The 16,216-nt window shown below is 41.3% G+C and overlaps 2 protein-coding genes across 3 annotated transcripts; both read right to left on the reverse strand.

Moving 5' to 3' along the window:
- Window positions 1–111: 111 nt before the first annotated feature.
- On the reverse strand, window positions 112–8,361 carry il6st (interleukin 6 cytokine family signal transduce). Its single transcript, XM_074689656.1, has 16 exons — window positions 8,094–8,361; window positions 7,540–7,618; window positions 6,228–6,530; window positions 5,840–5,987; window positions 5,601–5,755; window positions 5,339–5,493; window positions 4,938–5,100; window positions 4,620–4,702; window positions 3,856–4,114; window positions 3,583–3,753; window positions 3,345–3,446; window positions 3,094–3,240; window positions 2,868–3,008; window positions 2,547–2,643; window positions 1,014–1,095; window positions 112–838 (listed from the first exon to the last, which is right to left on the reverse strand). The coding sequence occupies exons 2-16, from the start codon at window positions 7,595–7,597 to the stop codon at window positions 263–265; spliced, it is 2,640 nt and encodes an 879-aa protein (XP_074545757.1). The 5' UTR covers window positions 7,598–7,618; window positions 8,094–8,361; the 3' UTR covers window positions 112–262.
- Window positions 8,362–10,780: 2,419 nt separating this feature from the next.
- On the reverse strand, window positions 10,781–16,151 carry LOC141804997 (interleukin-6 receptor subunit beta-like). Of its 2 annotated transcripts, none has more exons than XM_074689659.1 (12): window positions 15,975–16,151; window positions 15,324–15,405; window positions 14,923–15,070; window positions 14,656–14,810; window positions 13,708–13,862; window positions 13,424–13,586; window positions 12,502–12,584; window positions 12,178–12,433; window positions 11,905–12,075; window positions 11,690–11,791; window positions 11,439–11,585; window positions 10,781–11,353 (listed from the first exon to the last, which is right to left on the reverse strand). In XM_074689659.1, the coding sequence occupies exons 2-11, from the start codon at window positions 15,379–15,381 to the stop codon at window positions 11,491–11,493; spliced, it is 1,386 nt and encodes a 461-aa protein (XP_074545760.1). In that variant the 5' UTR covers window positions 15,382–15,405; window positions 15,975–16,151; the 3' UTR covers window positions 10,781–11,353; window positions 11,439–11,490. The 2 variants fall into 2 exon arrangements, with proteins under 2 accessions (XP_074545760.1, XP_074545758.1); XM_074689657.1 differs by having other exon boundaries at window positions 12,178–12,436.
- Window positions 16,152–16,216: the final 65 nt, after the last annotated feature.

Raw genomic sequence — 16,216 nt, forward strand, 5'->3', positions numbered from 1 at the left:
TGTCTTCTCAATGTACTGTACAATTTAAAGGAGGCTGGCAAGTGTGTAGTAATTGCTTTTAGAAATGCATTTGGCCACTAAATACGTGCTAATACTCGAGGCAAAGCTTCCTTTTCGAAGCAAACCATCATCAAAGTGTAAGCATAAACAAGCGTGCTGAGTTCAGTGTGGAGAAATGGGACAGGGCCACAGAAGCAGTCTATGAAATGTGAAAAACAAAATGAAGGCAGCTTGCAAGTCAGTAACTTAGGCCTGTACCCCATCACTGAGGCCTGTATCCCCCCTGCTGGGGCATGTAGCTGGAGGCTGGAGTCGGTGATGGGTCGTCTGCTGGTGAGCTGCTCTCTGAGTCCTCCTGAAGGGAGCAGAACTCTGGGGGCTGAAACTCTTCCATCGCCCCCTGTAACTGGGGGTTAAGACTGTTCCCTGTAAGCCGACCACAGCGCTGTGATTGTCTGCTGCCCTCTTGCATTGTGGTGTCGGGGTTTTCCTCGCACTCCAGCAGGGGCTGAGTGGACTCAGAGCGGGAGAAGAGCGTCGGAGGAGGCTGGGCAGGGGTCTGACCTTTGTATCCACTGGAGGCGACCACAGAGGAGTACTGCACGGTGCTGGCGGTTGTCTCAGCCATGTCCCCACCTTCATCGCTGTCGGAGACGCTCTGGCGAGGAGACGACATGCATGACGAACCACCGATGCCGCTGCTGTGCTCCTCGGACAGGAACTTATCTTTCTTCAAAGGAAGTCCCGCCTTCTCCTCATCGAACATGCTCCGTCCATCACACACATCCACGTCCAGCACGCTGATCCCAGACATACAGCTCTCTCTGGAAAGGTCCGCCTACAGGGGGAGGAGCCACAACAGAATCAGGACCAGGAAGTCTGATAAAAGCTCCGCCCACATAGGGAGGAGCCAAGTTATCAAGCAGAAGAGTTACTAAATTATAAAATCACATCAAATCCCTGACAAATACATGAAGACATGTCGTGTTAAACAGAGTTTATAGTGTCCTGACCTTCAGAGGATAATCTGGAGACCAGTCCCGGATGGTACTCTGTCCAGGGTCAGGGATCTGGGGCCAGAGGTTCTCTTTGATCCTGAAAAAGAGCAAATTAGAGACCGCGTCTGTAAGACCATGGATTAATCAATGTGATCTACACTTCTACAGTTTCATTTAGCAGACGCTTTTGTCCAAAGAGACGCACAACACAAGCTAGAATTTAGACAGAAGGAAAACCTAGTTAGCAGGTGCTGCCATTAAGTGCAAGAAGAATTTTTTTTGGTTGTTGTTAAGGTTTTTTCCATGTAGGATAATGTGTCCATAGCTAATCACAGTTAATCGCTGCAACAATATAGTTCAACCTTTAACACCTGGAAGGATCTGAGACCTTCTGACTCATTCTACCTCTGAGGACAAAGAGAAGACGGGTCAGATTAAGGCCTAAGTGTTCCCTGAACAGATGAGTCTTCAGACATCTCTTAGAGGATAAGTTCGGTTTATACAGCTTTTACATTGTTTATAGAATGAAGTAGAACTAAATACCCACCCAGAAGGCTTTCCTGATCCAAGCAGTGCTTCGGGAGATATTTAGATCCAAAATTGTGCAGTGGACGTCCGTATAATGGGATCCATCCAAAAACTTGTGTTTTTCACCCATATTCCATCATGGTCCGCTCCGGGTTAGTCCTCTGCTACAGTCTGTATCACTCCAGACAGCGCTGTGTGGCTGTAATGACCTCTGAACTGACGAAGACTTTGTTTACGTTTGTCCCTCAAAGAAAGGAGTCAGATCTCCAGAGAGTACTGTGCATGCGCGGAAGGGCAAACGTAAACAAAGTCTTCGTCAGTTCAGAGGTCAGTACAGCCACACAGCGCTGTCTGGAGTGACACAGACTGCAGCAGAGGACTAACCCGGAGCGGACCATGATGGAATATTGGTGAAAAACACGAGTTTTTGGACGATTAATGCAGTTTTAGGAGCAGCGCTGTCTATGCCCCGATGGATCCCATTATACGAACGTCCGCTGCACGATTTTGGATCTAAATATCTCCCGAAGCACTGCTTGGATCAGGAAAGGCTTCTGGGTGAGTATTTTGTTCTACTTAATTCTATAAATGATGTAAAAGCTGTATAAACCGAACTTATCCTTTAAAGTAGAAAGGGATTCAGTGGATCGTATAGAGTTAGATAATTCATTCCACCATTTGGGATCAACAGAGGAGAAGAGTCTGGCTAGAGATTTGGAGCCGCACTGGGCTGGGAGCACCAGGCGTCTTTCACAAGCAGAGCGTAGTGGGCCAGGAAGAGTGTAGACCTGGATGAGGGACCCCAGGTAGGAAGGAGCTTTTCTTGCTATTGTTTTGTAAGCCAGAAGAAGAGCTTTGACTTTGATTGTAGCTGCTACTGGAAACCAGTGAGGTTTTGATCTAATACTGCAGAAGCACCTGAAGTGATAACCCTCACTCACTAAATACTGCATGTTTCAGTGTATGTATGAATGTGTAAATCTGTTTATTTGTGTGTGTGAGAAGATAATATTCACTTACACATCTTTCTTGTAGAAGCAGAGTAGGACGGTCATCAGGAAGAGGAACAGCAACCCCAAACTGACTCCAACCACAATACCTTCGATCTCTCCAGGAGCTGAGTAGGGCACACACACACACACACACACACACACACACACACACACACACACTTAGTACCTATGTACAGATTAATGCGTATCCTCCATAAAACTATTTACCCTAGTCAAAAGTTTTTTTTTAATTACCATATTTTGGAAGCTTTCAGGCGTGAAACAAGTCAGTCAAAGGCTAAAATCTTCCACAATGACATAAAACCTTTGTTCGGTGTGTCTCACTCACCATACTTCTGTGTGGTGAATGAGTGGGTGGGTCCACGGTGAACGCCTGCGACGGTAGCAGCTTGAATCCAGATGTCATAGGTTGTGTCAGGTGACAGAGAGGTGAGCACATAGGAAGAGGTGTTGCCTGGGACTGTTATACCTAAGACAGGTAAACAACATGGTAAGGAAACACAGCTGTACAGGTGGTTTTAAGATGAGAGCCAGGTGAGCAGGTGAATGGGTACCTCTGGTTTCAGCTCCTGTCCTGTAGTAGATTGTGTAGGTGGTGATGAATCCTCGAAGTTTCTCAGGTGGAGTGTGATCCCAGACCAGGTGAACCTCGGTGTGACCAGGAACATCGTTGAGACGGACCAAGGGGGCCTCATTGGGAGCTACAAGACCACAGATAAATAAACAGAGGTTGTGCTTCTTTGAATTGTTGAAGAATAAAATCAAAAATTACACTGAGCTGCTTTTAAATAAATAATCTGTTCACCTCCTTCCTCCAGAAAGGCCTCAACACTCGCTGCTCTGCTCCTCCATCCTTCCCACACCGCATACACTGAGACTGTGTAAAACACACATCGCTCCACAGGACCTACACACACACAAACCCAGACAAATATAGAGTTTTAAATACTAAGTATGGAACACATCACTACACAACTTGTAGAAAAACGCAGAAACGATCTTTAATAAAAAATATGAAGTTAAAGAAGAACATGTTGTGGTACCTGTGATGTTTGTGCGTGTTGTGATCCATGTCTCTCTCTGCCAGTTCTTCTGGCCACCCCCCACCCACTCCACCACAAACTCAGTCCACTTTGAGCCCCTGGGGGACTTCCACTCCACCATCAGACGGCCATCATGAGACCACACTCTCAGATCCTCCACTGGGGGGCGCTCTGCATCACACAGAGAGTAACATTTACAATACTACAGAGGACAGAGATGAGACTGATCAAATCATCGCATTGCAAAGCATCAGAGAGATGAAGAGCACACACCTCTTGCTCGCTCAGGGACACCTAAAAACGCTGCAGCTGATTGCCCCACAGAGTTTACTGCAGACACAGAAACTCTGAAAGACTGACTGTCAGGGAGGAGGACCCGTTTGAGGACTGTGATGTCTCTGTTGTAGAACCTGCTGTCCGTTATGGACGAGTTGATAAACACCATCTCCTGCTGCATGCTGCCATTCATCCCTCTGTGGTCTGGAAGTTTGAGGTCGAACCTGATGATCCTTCCGTTGGGTTTTAAAGGCTCCTGTTGGAAACACACCTCTGTTACCTGAAAGCTCAAACTCAGAGTTGAATGCATGGATGGTACAACAATCAGTTTTGTTAAAAACCCTCCTTTAAAACAAATGTAGTGTTAATATTGTTCTGAAAACAGGCGTTTAGTTAACGTTGGTAATACAGTTAAACTAATCGCTTCATATTAGGGACCTGTTTTGGTTCCTCACACTAGTTTCCACTGAAAGTAAAACGCAGGAAAAAGGAGGTGGTTGTCAGGTAGCAGACTAGCTAGCTAACGAGCCTTTGCTATAGTGTGTAGCTCCTATTGCAGCACTAATCATGTCAAAGGACATGTCAGATAAAGGCATTACATACCCAAACTTGGAACGACTGATTGTTTTTTTCTCATTAAAATTTCAATAAACAACTGGAATATTATTGTGAGAGGGTTTTTTGGAAATATCAGGAAAGCCCTAGTTGAATGTTATGAGTGTTGTTGTAGACAGTAGTTTATGTCTCATCAGATGATTTACCTTGCAAACAATCTGAACGTCTCGTATCTTTGTGTTGTCTCCTTGTGAGATGAAACTCCAAACATCAGGTTCCCCTCTTGGTCCTGGTACAAGGATAGAGAAACTAAAATCATCAAACATATAAAACTACAAATTCCAGATCCACATGTCTCCTCACCTGGAAAACAGATCTTTAAATAAACTTTGATTAACATTTTAAGGTGTTTGTCCTCACATAAACACAGAGACAGACTCTGAGGATGCATGACTCCTTGACTGTCTTTTTTCTCTTATATACAGAAGGGAAAAAAAGATATTGAGAACTATTTCAAAACTCACGAGCTTCAGGTGTCCTCCTGGTGACATTGTTGCTCCACTCGCTCCAGTACCCATATTCTGGACGAACATTCTTACAGCTCACTTGAAAGTTGTAGAGCGTGAAAGGCTGCAGGTTCTGTAGTCTAAAGGACTGGATGTCCTCAGACATGTCCTCTTCAGCCAACTGAGTAAAATCAGGAACATAACACAACATTTTTTAACAAATAATGGGTGAAAACATCTCATCATCTGATAATAAAATCGCAAACAGGAAGAAGACAGCGATGTGTTGACCTGAACAGTCATCTATATTTACAGATAATTTATAGCAATGCTCCAATAAAAACTAAAGACTATGATGGAGAATAAAAACACTATGATCTACACTGTTTATGAACTGTAAGCCATTAAAGTAAACTTACATAAATCCAGGTGTGATCTCCCACAGGTGCATATCTGATGCGGTATCTTAACCTGACATAGCTTTTATGGATGGGCGGAGTCCAGCTGAGTAGCAGAGAGGTGGCAAAACTCTGCTCGGAGATCACAGAGACGTTTGATGGAGGATTAGTCTTCACTGAAACAAGAAGAAAACCAGTGTTCATCACCATCTCCACCTTCATCATTATAATCATCATCATCAAGGAAGACTCATGTTACAGAGGGGGTCTCAGGGAATCTTACCGAACCAGCCAGCATCCTGACTCAGGTGTTCTGACTCGGCCGTCCCCAGACTGTTCTCAGCCTTCACCCAGATCTCCAGGGTCATGTGATTGGGGTAGGTTCCCAGAGACACCTGAGCTCTGGTTGTACGTGTGGTGCTGCTGCTCACCTGACCACTGAGGAGGAACACAAGCACACTCAGATTCATTTCAGTTTGAGGTTCAACTGTGTTTAGAGTTGTCACCTGCACGTATTCTTACCTCATTTCCTTAACATAGAGTGTGTATGTTGTAGGAATTTTTTCAGTCTGGTTCCCTAAGTCGCTCCATTCACAGGAGATTGTGTCTGAGATAGACGAACCCTCCTGAAGCGCCACACAAAACAAGTTCACTGGTGGCTGCACGTAGTCTGAAACACACACACAAACAAATGAAGCCTTTTTAGCAGGTCATTTCTGAATCAGTGTGAAACAAACACAGATCTTAACTGCCTCAATTTTAAACATGATTAGAAAACTGTTCCAAGTCTGTTGTTCTGTAGTAAATAATTTAGGATAGTTCACTAATTACGCTGAGATTAAATAGAAAATCAAACAAGAGGTGAATTATGCTCTGAGATATAGATAATAAAGGTAAACTGAGGGCTTACATCCTTTAACCAGGTATATTCCATGCATGTAGCGTCCCTGGTTGAGGACAATGTTTGGAGATGTGTTGCTGCACAGACACAAGAGCCACTCTGGTTTCTCTGAGGTGACTGTGAAAGTCACACTGAGGGCCGAGTTATTGATCCTGGTGTACTGCTCTCTAGGAATGGTTGATCCGGACATGTTCCAGTACAGGTCATCTGCTGTGACCTCGGTCGTGTTGACAATCACGCATGTTGCAGTAAAGTTTGACCCAACTATGGCGACCTGGGACTGAGGGAACGTCAGGAGATGGTTCTCAGTGTCTGGAAAGGAAAAACATTAGGACAGCCTGTGAGTGAAGATATCCTTACTGAAAAACATGAGTACAAACAGTCTGTGAGAGATAATAATCTGACTCTGGAAACAATGGGAAGACACTTGTATAGGGTATATGCTGAAATCTTGAGGTTAAATGCAATACCTTTTTAAGACTTTTTAAAAAACCTTTCACAAAGTTTTAAGACCTTATCGCAACTTAAAGCTGTTGTTAGCAACCAATCTTTGACAATTGTAGTTTGCATTTTAACATAAATTAGGTAAACTGAGAAGGAATGAAGCTTGAAAGAACAAATGAAACTAAGGGCAGGTTAATTGACATTCCCATTACCACAGCTGTTATTCAAGGGCAAATTGCAGAAAAAACAAGAATTTATTTAATCATTATTACCAAAAATTTAGGACATGCACCTGAGATTTTGTTTTTTTGCTTCCCATCAGCGCTAAACTGAGTTTGTTGTCACATTAGCCCATGGATATGTTGGGCTGCTAGCGCTACACAGCCCGAGCCTCACAAAATTACAACTTTGCTTGTTGTCATGTTTCAAACAACAGCGCTGCGTAACTGTATTGATAAATACCTAATCTCATCGCATTGTATCCAGTAGAAAGTTGAGTTGAACAAAGAAAATTTGAAAAACACCACATCTTCCTAAACAATAAAGGTTTTAAGAGTATTTTCCACTCTGTGTTCTAGTAACTTAACAGTGCATGCAAATGTTTCTAACAGACTGAGTCTGTTAGTTTTTCATAAGGTCTTCAAACTGGGACTGGGACAAACAGCTTCTTGCACAATCCTGTGAGAATCAAGATGGGAGGATTATAATGTACATGGTCTGTTGTAATTCTATAGAGTTAAGAGGAGACAAGAAGAGGAAGTAACATTCAGCTGACTAATAATGAGCCCCTTTGGCCACTCTTGAAACAGCCCTGCACAGTGGAAATATTCAAATAAAGGACAAAGATTAAAACATTAAAATAATGGATATTACTGACCAGCTTGTGCTGTTAGCATCAGAACGGCTAACAATAGCATCTGTCCGACCGTCTCCATAATGATGACGAAATCAAAACCCTAAAGAGAAGAACAGGAAACATCAAATATATGTACACAAATATTATATATGGACACAATCTTACATTAACAGAACAAATAACGACGTCACAAATTAATGGCTAACTAAATAATAAATAAAACTAACAAATTTTGCAGCTATAGAAAACTGGTTTAGATAAAAGAAAATAAAAAGCTAAAGTAGAAACTGTTATATAAATAATGTGGGACACAGCTGCAATATACAGACGGTGTTACCTGTACAAGACTGTAGGCTAAACTTCTGTCTATGTTTATGAATAGCACAAACAGCTACATTTTTATAAATCATATCGTTGACAAATTAACCTATATTTCTAACTGTGTTAAGCTAAACTGCGTTTACAGTCTCTTTAACGCAGTTTGATCTCTGTTAGCAGACGGTGGCTAACATGTTAGCTCGACCCTGCTAGCACCATGTTGTTTCCGCAGTAAGAAGAGGACGGATGTTACTCACCTGACAGTGCTCTGCTGCGTCCACTAGTGTCCTCTGCCACTAGCTATTGTATTTTTTAACCATCTTTACTTAAACCTTTGGACTATAGTCAGTTTAAACAAGTTAAGTAAACGTTTGCTAACATCGGCCCTGCCACAGTTCTGATGAAACCCCGCCTACTTCCCGTCAGAGGAGCCTGGTGTTGCATTAACAATTTGCGGAGCTGCGTCACAGACACATGAAGGTATGGCATGCGGATGGACCTCAGACCGTGTAGACTACACAGCCTTTCATAATACACTGTCCATAAATCTACTGTGAAATCCCCAGCTCAAACCCTGATAGCTGATTGGCCGGGGGCTCCGCCTGTCAAAAACTAACCACCAATCACAGGCTCACCATGTTATGGTGTCTGATCGGCCCGCCCTCTTACTAATGTTTTCCAGTATGTCTCGCCCTCTTTGCCCGAAGACGTGAATAATCTGCCAAATTAACATCGTGTACGAGATAAAAATCTAGGACGTTACAGCACAAAACAAGTCTAATGAAAGGAGATTATTTAAAATAAATAAATATAATCCACATAAGCATGCTCTTTCACATATATTTACAATAGCAAGATATAAATATGCTTGTTTATGTGCTACATTATACATTCTGAGTTCTAATTTTATAATATCAAATTTTAAATAACTTGTCATAAAATCATCTGAATGTGTCAAGTGAAACACAAGTCAAAGTCAATTAATCTGCTCATATAAACAGCTGTTTTTTTTTTTTATCTGAACCTCTTCTTTTCTGTAAGACCATCTGTAATCAGTGACCTTATCAAAAACCTGATCAAACAGACCCAATCAGATCAGAATATGGGTCAGATCGGTGTCTTCAACCTGTGGCTCTGGAGCCTCATGCGGCTCTTTGACTCCTTTGCAGTGGCTCCTTATAGCTTTAAAAATATCATTAAAATAAAGGTCTTTTAATATTTTTCTTAGAGAGGGTATTAATGATAACGACACAGACACTTAGTAAAAACAAGATTTTTTTTTTTTATTACTAAAAATACATCACCTTTTGGGACAAAGTTTTTAATTTTGGGGGATTTTTTTTGCAGATTTTTGAATTTTGGGGGGATTTTTTTTTTTTTATTTCAATTTTTTTGAAATTTTTGCAAATTAAGAAAAAGAGCTCCACATTGTTTGAAGATTTGGCAAATTTTTGATTTTTTTTTTTTAAATCCATTTTTTTTGCAATTTTAGAAAGTTTTTACTATTTTTGGAAATTAAGCAACATTTTGAAATTGCATTATTTAGGGGTTCTTTTTTGCAAATTTATGACATTTCAGCATTTTCTTTTTTTAAATTTTGCACATTTTTTAATTACATTTTTTTCATTTTTATTTTTAAATTTCCAACTTATCAAAATTTCATACATTTTGCAAATTTATAAAACTTATGACACAACAAATGTCTTTTTTTAAATAACGAAAAAATCACATGTACAAATTTATAAACACAAAACTTCTTGTTTATATAATTATTCATCTGATTATACACTTTTTGTCTTGATGTGAAGATAAAGTAGATTGTGCTGCTCCCAAATGACTTTTATCCAGGTGAGCTGAGGCAAAACGGCTCTTTGGAAAGTAAAGGTTGCAGACCCCTGGGTCAGATGTTTGAGCAGGTGTGCCATTGAATCAGAATCAGAATATTTTATTGATCCCCAAGGAAAAAATTCATTTCAGTTACATCCCTTTCAAGACATATAAGAAAACAAACATGGGGAAACACAGAAATGGGATGAACCTAGGAGCAGCCAGCTACCCAGCGCCCCTTTACAATAGATATGAAAAAATAAACCAACAACAACACTGGGAAAAGAATGGGTAAAAAAAGGTCAATTCCAGACTATTCCCAACAGGGGGTGTAGTTTGAGATAAGGTCATGGATCAGGAGCTAAATGTTGTTGAACTCCAGCAGGGTCTAGTCTAGGATCTGATGCATGTCCAGATTCTCCTGTTTGTCCAGTTTCAAACAAAGGTCAGACAGGAACACCTGGCATGGAAAAACTTAAGATGTACTGACTTCGTCCTGCCTCCTGCTGGAAAAGAAGTGATACTACATCATTTCTAACTCAGCCTCAATCGCTGTTTCCTGTGTGTCTGATCGCTGGGGTGAAGGTTTCACATCTGTGTTGTTCAGAAAATACTGAAATTAAAACATTACTGACAAAAACTTATCTGATTTTAACAAAAACAAAATTCATTTTACGCATATTTTTTAATCTATGAACAGTCTGAGAACAGTCACACAGATAAAGAAGAACTAGACAGGAGAAAACAGGAAGTTAAAGAACTTTTAATAGATTCAGTACAGGCAAAGGGAGGGGAGAGAAAACAAGACACACACACACACACGCACACAGGCACGCACACACACAGGAAGGGGGGAGGAGTTGAGGGGAAGAAAGTGACACATAAAGTAAACAAGTGGAGGCAGGTATTGTCATTGAGGACAAGGTCAAGCTCCTCACTGAAAACTTATCCCTTCAGATTCTGAGCATTTATTGTCTGGTTAAAAAAAAAAAAAAAAAAGAGTGATTTTACACTAATTTCCCTTTATTCATAATTAGCATAATGTGATCAAACAGGCATTTAAAGGATTAAATTCTGAATTCCAATGAAATTTTGGTTTTCATGACAAGTACGGAAACAAATTCAAAAACTCAAGAGGTGAAAGTGGAAGAACATTGTGATATATATAAATTTTATTGCTCCTTCAGTATGTATACAAAATGTAGCCATTTTTTGACCATGAACAAGCTGAGAGGAGAGTTTTTATTCTTTCTATCTTGACTGTGCTATTATTAATAAGAGAAAAAGCAGTAGCACTGAGGTTGTAGTAAACTGTCAACTTTAAGGTAGTTTCCAACAAGTGCATTGTGCAAAAAAGTAATGGATACTTAATACTTTTGGTAAGTTTCTGAGATACATCTTTGCACACCTTTCTTATCTGTGTCACATCTCAGTCCAAGATAAGCAGGTATGCAACAAGTCAGTCAAACGTTAAATCTTCCACAGCTGAAAATAAACTTTGGTCAAGTTAGTAACAACCTGCAGAGAGTCACCAGTGGGTCTCCATTAACCTACTTCTGTGTGGTGAATGAGTGGGTGGGTCCACGGTAAACGCCTGCGACAGTAGCAGCTTCGATCCAGATGTCGTAGGTTGTGTCAGGTGACAGAGAGGTGAGCATGTAGGAAGAGGTGTTACCTGGGACTGTTATACCTTAGACAGGTAAACAACACAGTAAGGTAACACAGTTATACAGGTGGTTTTAAGATGAGAGCCAGGTGAACAGGTGAATGGGTACCTCTGGTGTCAGCTCCTGTCTTGTAGTAGATTGTGTAGGTGGTGATGAATCCTCAAAGTTTCTCAGGTGGAGTGTGATCCCAGACCAGGTGAGCCTCGGTATGACCAGGAACATCATTGAGACGGACCAAGGGGGCCTCATTCGGAGCTACAACACCACATATAAACAAAAAGACGTTGTTCTTCTTTGAATTGTTGAAGAATAAAACTAAAAATCACACTAAGCTGCTTTTTAATGAATAATCTGTTCACCTCCTTCCTCCAGAAAGGCCTCAACACTCGCTGCTCTGCTCCTCCATCCATCCCACATCGCATACACTGAGACTGTGTAAAACACACATCGCTCCACAGGACCTACACGCACACAAACACATACAAATATAGAGTTTTAAATACAAAGTATGGAACACATCACTACAAGATCTTTAAAAAAAATTATGAAGTTAAAGAAGAACATGTTGTGGTACCTGTGATGTTTGTGCGTGTTGTGATCCATTTCTCTCTCTGCCAGTTCTTCTGGCCACCCCCCACCCACTCCACCACAAACTCAGTCCACTTTGAGCCCCTGGGGGGCTTCCACTCCACCATCAGACGGCCATCATGGGACCACACTCTAAGATCCTCCACTGGGGGGCGCTCTGCATCACACAGAGAGTCACATTTACAATATTACAGAGGAAATAGTTGAGACTGATCAAATCATCACATTGGAAAGCGTTAGAGAGATGAAGAGCACACACCTCTTGCTCGCTCAGGGACACCTAAAAACGCTGCAGCTGATTGCCCCACAGAGTTTACTGCAGACACAGAAACTCTGAAAGTCTGACTGTCAGGGAGGAGGACCCGTTTGAGGACTGTGATGTCTCTGTTGTAGAACCTGCTGTCCGTTATGGACGAGTTGATGAACACCATCTCCTGCTGCATGCTGCCATTCGTCCCTCTGTAGTCTGTAAGTTTGAGGTCGTACCTGATGATCCTCCCGTTAGGTTTTAAAGGCTTCTGTCAGAAACACACCTCTGTTACCTGAAAGCCCAAACTCAGAGTTAAATTATCAGGTGATTTACCTTGCAAAGAATCTGAACTTCTCGTATCTTTGTGTTGTTTCCCTGTGAGATGATAATCCACACATCAGGTTTTCTTGGTGGTCCTGATACAAAGATAGAGAAACTTAAATTATCAAACATATAAAACTACAAATTCTAGATCCACATGTCCCCGGTCTGAAAAACTAGACTATAATTTACAAAGCTTTTCAGAGTCCTCTTAGACAGCTCTTAACTTAGCCTAGGAATCTGAGTTTCAGAGTAATTCAGGAAGTTTCTGAGAGTAACTCTGAGCAAAGAGGGGACATAAACTTTGATCTTGGAGAGGAGGTGTGGTTAACCCCTTTGTTAGGTATGACACAGTCTTCTAAGAGCTGTGATTGGTTGGTACAAAAAAGAAAAAGACAGGGGGAAAAAGTAATGAATGGACACTAATCAATGGATCACGTAACTTGGACTGCATTTACTACATATATATACGCTATATATATAGATATATACGCTATATATATATATATATATATATATATATATATACACATATATATTGAGTCATTGAGTTTATTATGCTAATTTACTGGACTGTTTAGGGGGTGGATCAGTAGCTAACAGCTTTCACATGTGGCAAAACTGTTTACACTGCAAAAAAAGTGACATCTTGGCAGGTGTTTTTGACTTATTTTGAGTAAAAATTGTCTTGTTATACTTATTATGAGCCATATTCAACTGGTCAGTCCAGAAAAATGTCTTGTTTCAAGTGGTTTAAAGACAAAAAAGAGGTCTGAATTGCTCGTAACAAGTAAAAAAAAAGCTTGAAAATTTGCTTAAAATTAGAATAATGTCTTATTATGAGTAACTTTTCTCTTGTTCCATTGGCAGATTTTTTTTTTCTTATTACAAGCAATTTAAACCTCATTTTAGTCTTTCAGAGGTGTAAACTCACGAGCTTCAGGTGTTGAATTTGTGCCAATGTCGCTCCACTCGCTCCAGTACCCATGTCCTGGACGAGCATTCTTACAGCTCACTTGAAAGTTGTAGAGCGTGAAAGGCTGCAGGTTCTGCAGTCTAAAGGACAGAATGTCCTCTGATGTGTCTTCTTCAGGTACCTGAGTGGCATCAATACAGCTAACTGTTAGCAATGCTCTGATATATACTTTAGGCTATGTTGGAGAATAAAAACACTGATCTACTCTGTTTATGAACTGTAAGCCATTAAAGTAAACTTACATATATCCAGGTGTGTTCTCCCACGGGTGCATATCTAATGCGGTATTTCAACCTGACGTAGCTTTTATTAATGGGCGGAGTCCATCTGAGCAGCAGAGAGGTGGGAAAACTCTGCTCAGAGATCAAGGAGACGTTTGATGGGGGATTAGTCTTCACTGAAACAACAAGAAGAAAACCAGTGTTATCACCATCTCCACCTTCATCATTATAATCACCATCAGATTGCTAGGTCACGTCTTGGTCTATTGTTGCTAGGCGCCACCCTGTTGGTTGTGGCTGCCTGTTGCGACAGCTTTGTCTTCATTTTGGATCATTAATTTGTACAGCTCATTTTTTGGTCATGGACACCAAACTGGTTTTGTCTTCAGTGATATTTTTACTGTTTTTGTTCCTGTGTTTGTCTGGAGATCCTACATGTAACCATGGCTGCATTGTTTACATATGAGATCAGCTGTAAGCAGCCTGAAGAATGTCAATGCTAACTGGTGCAAGGCCTAATGTTCCCCACAAGGTGAGGAGAAGGAGGAGAGGATGATCTGCTGGTTCCCAGGTGAGAGCCAAGAAGTGACAACATGGACCTGTCCTTCCATCCACCGTTATTGGGAACGTAAGATCTATCTCCAACAAGATGGACGAGCTAGCCGTGCTAACCCAGCAACAGAGGGAATACCAGGAGGCAGAGTAGCAACATGCTATATACAGACATGCCTAATGGAAGAAGCTCAGTCCTGGGCTCTTTGCACTTTCTATACACTTTCTCACTTTTGTTTTCTTGATTGCCGCCGTAACTCCTCCTGAGTTTCCCCTCGGGATAAATACAGTATTTTCTATTCTATTCTATTCTATTCTATTCTATTCTATTCTATCATCTTCAGCTCTAAAGTCATGTTACAGAGGGGGTCTGAGCCAGCAGAATCTCAGGGCTCAGTACACCCATGGTGGACTCACCAAACCAGCCAGAGTCCTTCCTCAGGTGTTCTGACTCAGCCGTCCCCAGATTGTTCTCAGCCTGCACCCAGATCTCCAGGGTCATGTGATTGGGGTAGGTTCCCAGAGACACCTGAGCTCTGGTTGTACGTGTGGTGCTGCTGCTCACCTGACCACTGAGGAGGAACACAAGCACACTCAGATTCATTTCAGTTAATTTCACCAGTGAAATGCTTCCTGGTCCCTGAATCATCTGAAAAGTTAAAGTTTGCTGGGGAAAATTCTTACCTCATTTCTTTAACACAGAGTGTGTATGTTGTAGGAAATTCTTTAGTTTGGGTTCCTAAGTCCCTCCATTCACAGGAGATTGTTCCTGAGACAGACGAACCCTCCTGAAGAGCCACACACGACAAGTTCACTGGTGGCTGCACGTAGTCTGAGACGCACACAAACATAAACACACACACAAAGATAATAACCTGACTCAGGAAACAATGGGAAAACACTTGTAGGGTTAATAATCTGATTCAATTCAGAGCTGAAACTGTAGGCTAAAGTTAAAAAAAAACAAGGAGAAGAAATAACATTCAGCTGAGTATTAATAAGCCCTCTGGCCACCCTACTCAGAGCTCTTGAAACAGCCCTGCAAATCAAACCATTCAAATGAAGAATAAAGTAAAGAGACTAACCAGCGTGTGCTGTTAGCATCAGAGCAGCTAACATTAGCATCTCTCTGGCCATCTCCATAGTAATGACGATAAAATCAAAAACCTAAAGAAAAGTACAGGAAATGTCAAAAATTAAGACATTCAAAAGACTGTCAACCAGTCAGCTCATTACCATCATCCTGCACTGGCTTGGGGTCAATGGGTCACATGACCTGGAAGCTATTGAGCTAAAATGCTAACATTTACAGCAATAGCATAATTAAATGTTTAAAATGTGTTAAAATATAGATATATAAAATAGATATATTTCAACCAACCAAAAAAGTCTTTTTATATATCCAACCAACGAAGTCCTACGATCCTGCGCTGTGTGCACTGACGTCACGATTAGGGTAGTTACCCGGATGTGGAGGTATCCGAACGTTAACACTGAACGGCTGGAGATAGTGCGCGGTAAAATATGATTTTAAATCGTCTTATCAGCCAACAAAATCGCACGAAGCACACTAATACCTGTTGTGAAGGACTCAGCCAGCAAGAAAAATAGAGATATCACTGACTTTTACTAGTTAGAGTGCCTCCAACATGGTCGAGCCATAGTTGAATACGTCACGGAAACACACTCTATTGAGCTAAAATGCTAATATTCAGGAAGTGCAGAATTTTACGTACCTGACAGTGCTCAGCTGTGTCCACTAGTGTCCTCTGCTACTGACAGTTTTATTTGTAAATCAGATTTACTTAAGGCTAATGGATAACAGTCAGTTTAAACAAGTTAAATAAATGTTTGCTCACATCGGTCTGACTTCCCGTCAGAAGAGCCTGATGGTTACACCCACACTCACATGAAGGATGGACCGCGGATGGTTCAGTGTCTACCCCGCTTTATCACAAACTGTTAATAAATCTACTGA

The sequence above is a fragment of the Halichoeres trimaculatus genome, unplaced genomic scaffold (assembly GCF_033239565.1).
Source record: "Halichoeres trimaculatus isolate MK-OKI-2021-1 unplaced genomic scaffold, fHalTri1.1 fHalTri1_scaffold_16, whole genome shotgun sequence".
In the NCBI taxonomy this organism is placed as follows: Eukaryota; Metazoa; Chordata; class Actinopteri; order Labriformes; family Labridae; genus Halichoeres; species Halichoeres trimaculatus.

Bases quoted from the DNA above. Each gene is read 5' to 3' on its own strand.
- il6st (XM_074689656.1), bottom strand. From the start codon at position 7,597: ATGGAGACGGTCGGACAGATGCTATTGTTAGCCGTTCTGATGCTAACA. The intron at 4,703-4,937 runs GTGAGTTTTGAA...TCCTTGTACCAG, and splicing joins CAGGAGGACACCTGAAGCTC to GACCAAGAGGGGAACCTGAT. The intron at 4,115-4,619 runs GTAAATCATCTG...TGTTTCCAACAG, and splicing joins ACGTTCAGATTGTTTGCAAG to GAGCCTTTAAAACCCAACGG.
- LOC141804997 (XM_074689657.1), bottom strand. From the start codon at position 15,381: ATGGAGATGGCCAGAGAGATGCTAATGTTAGCTGCTCTGATGCTAACA. The intron at 15,071-15,323 runs GTTAGTCTCTTT...TGTGCGTCTCAG, and splicing joins GATGCTAACAGCACACGCTG to ACTACGTGCAGCCACCAGTG. The intron at 12,585-13,423 runs GTGAGTTTACAC...TCTTTGTATCAG, and splicing joins AAATTCAACACCTGAAGCTC to GACCACCAAGAAAACCTGAT.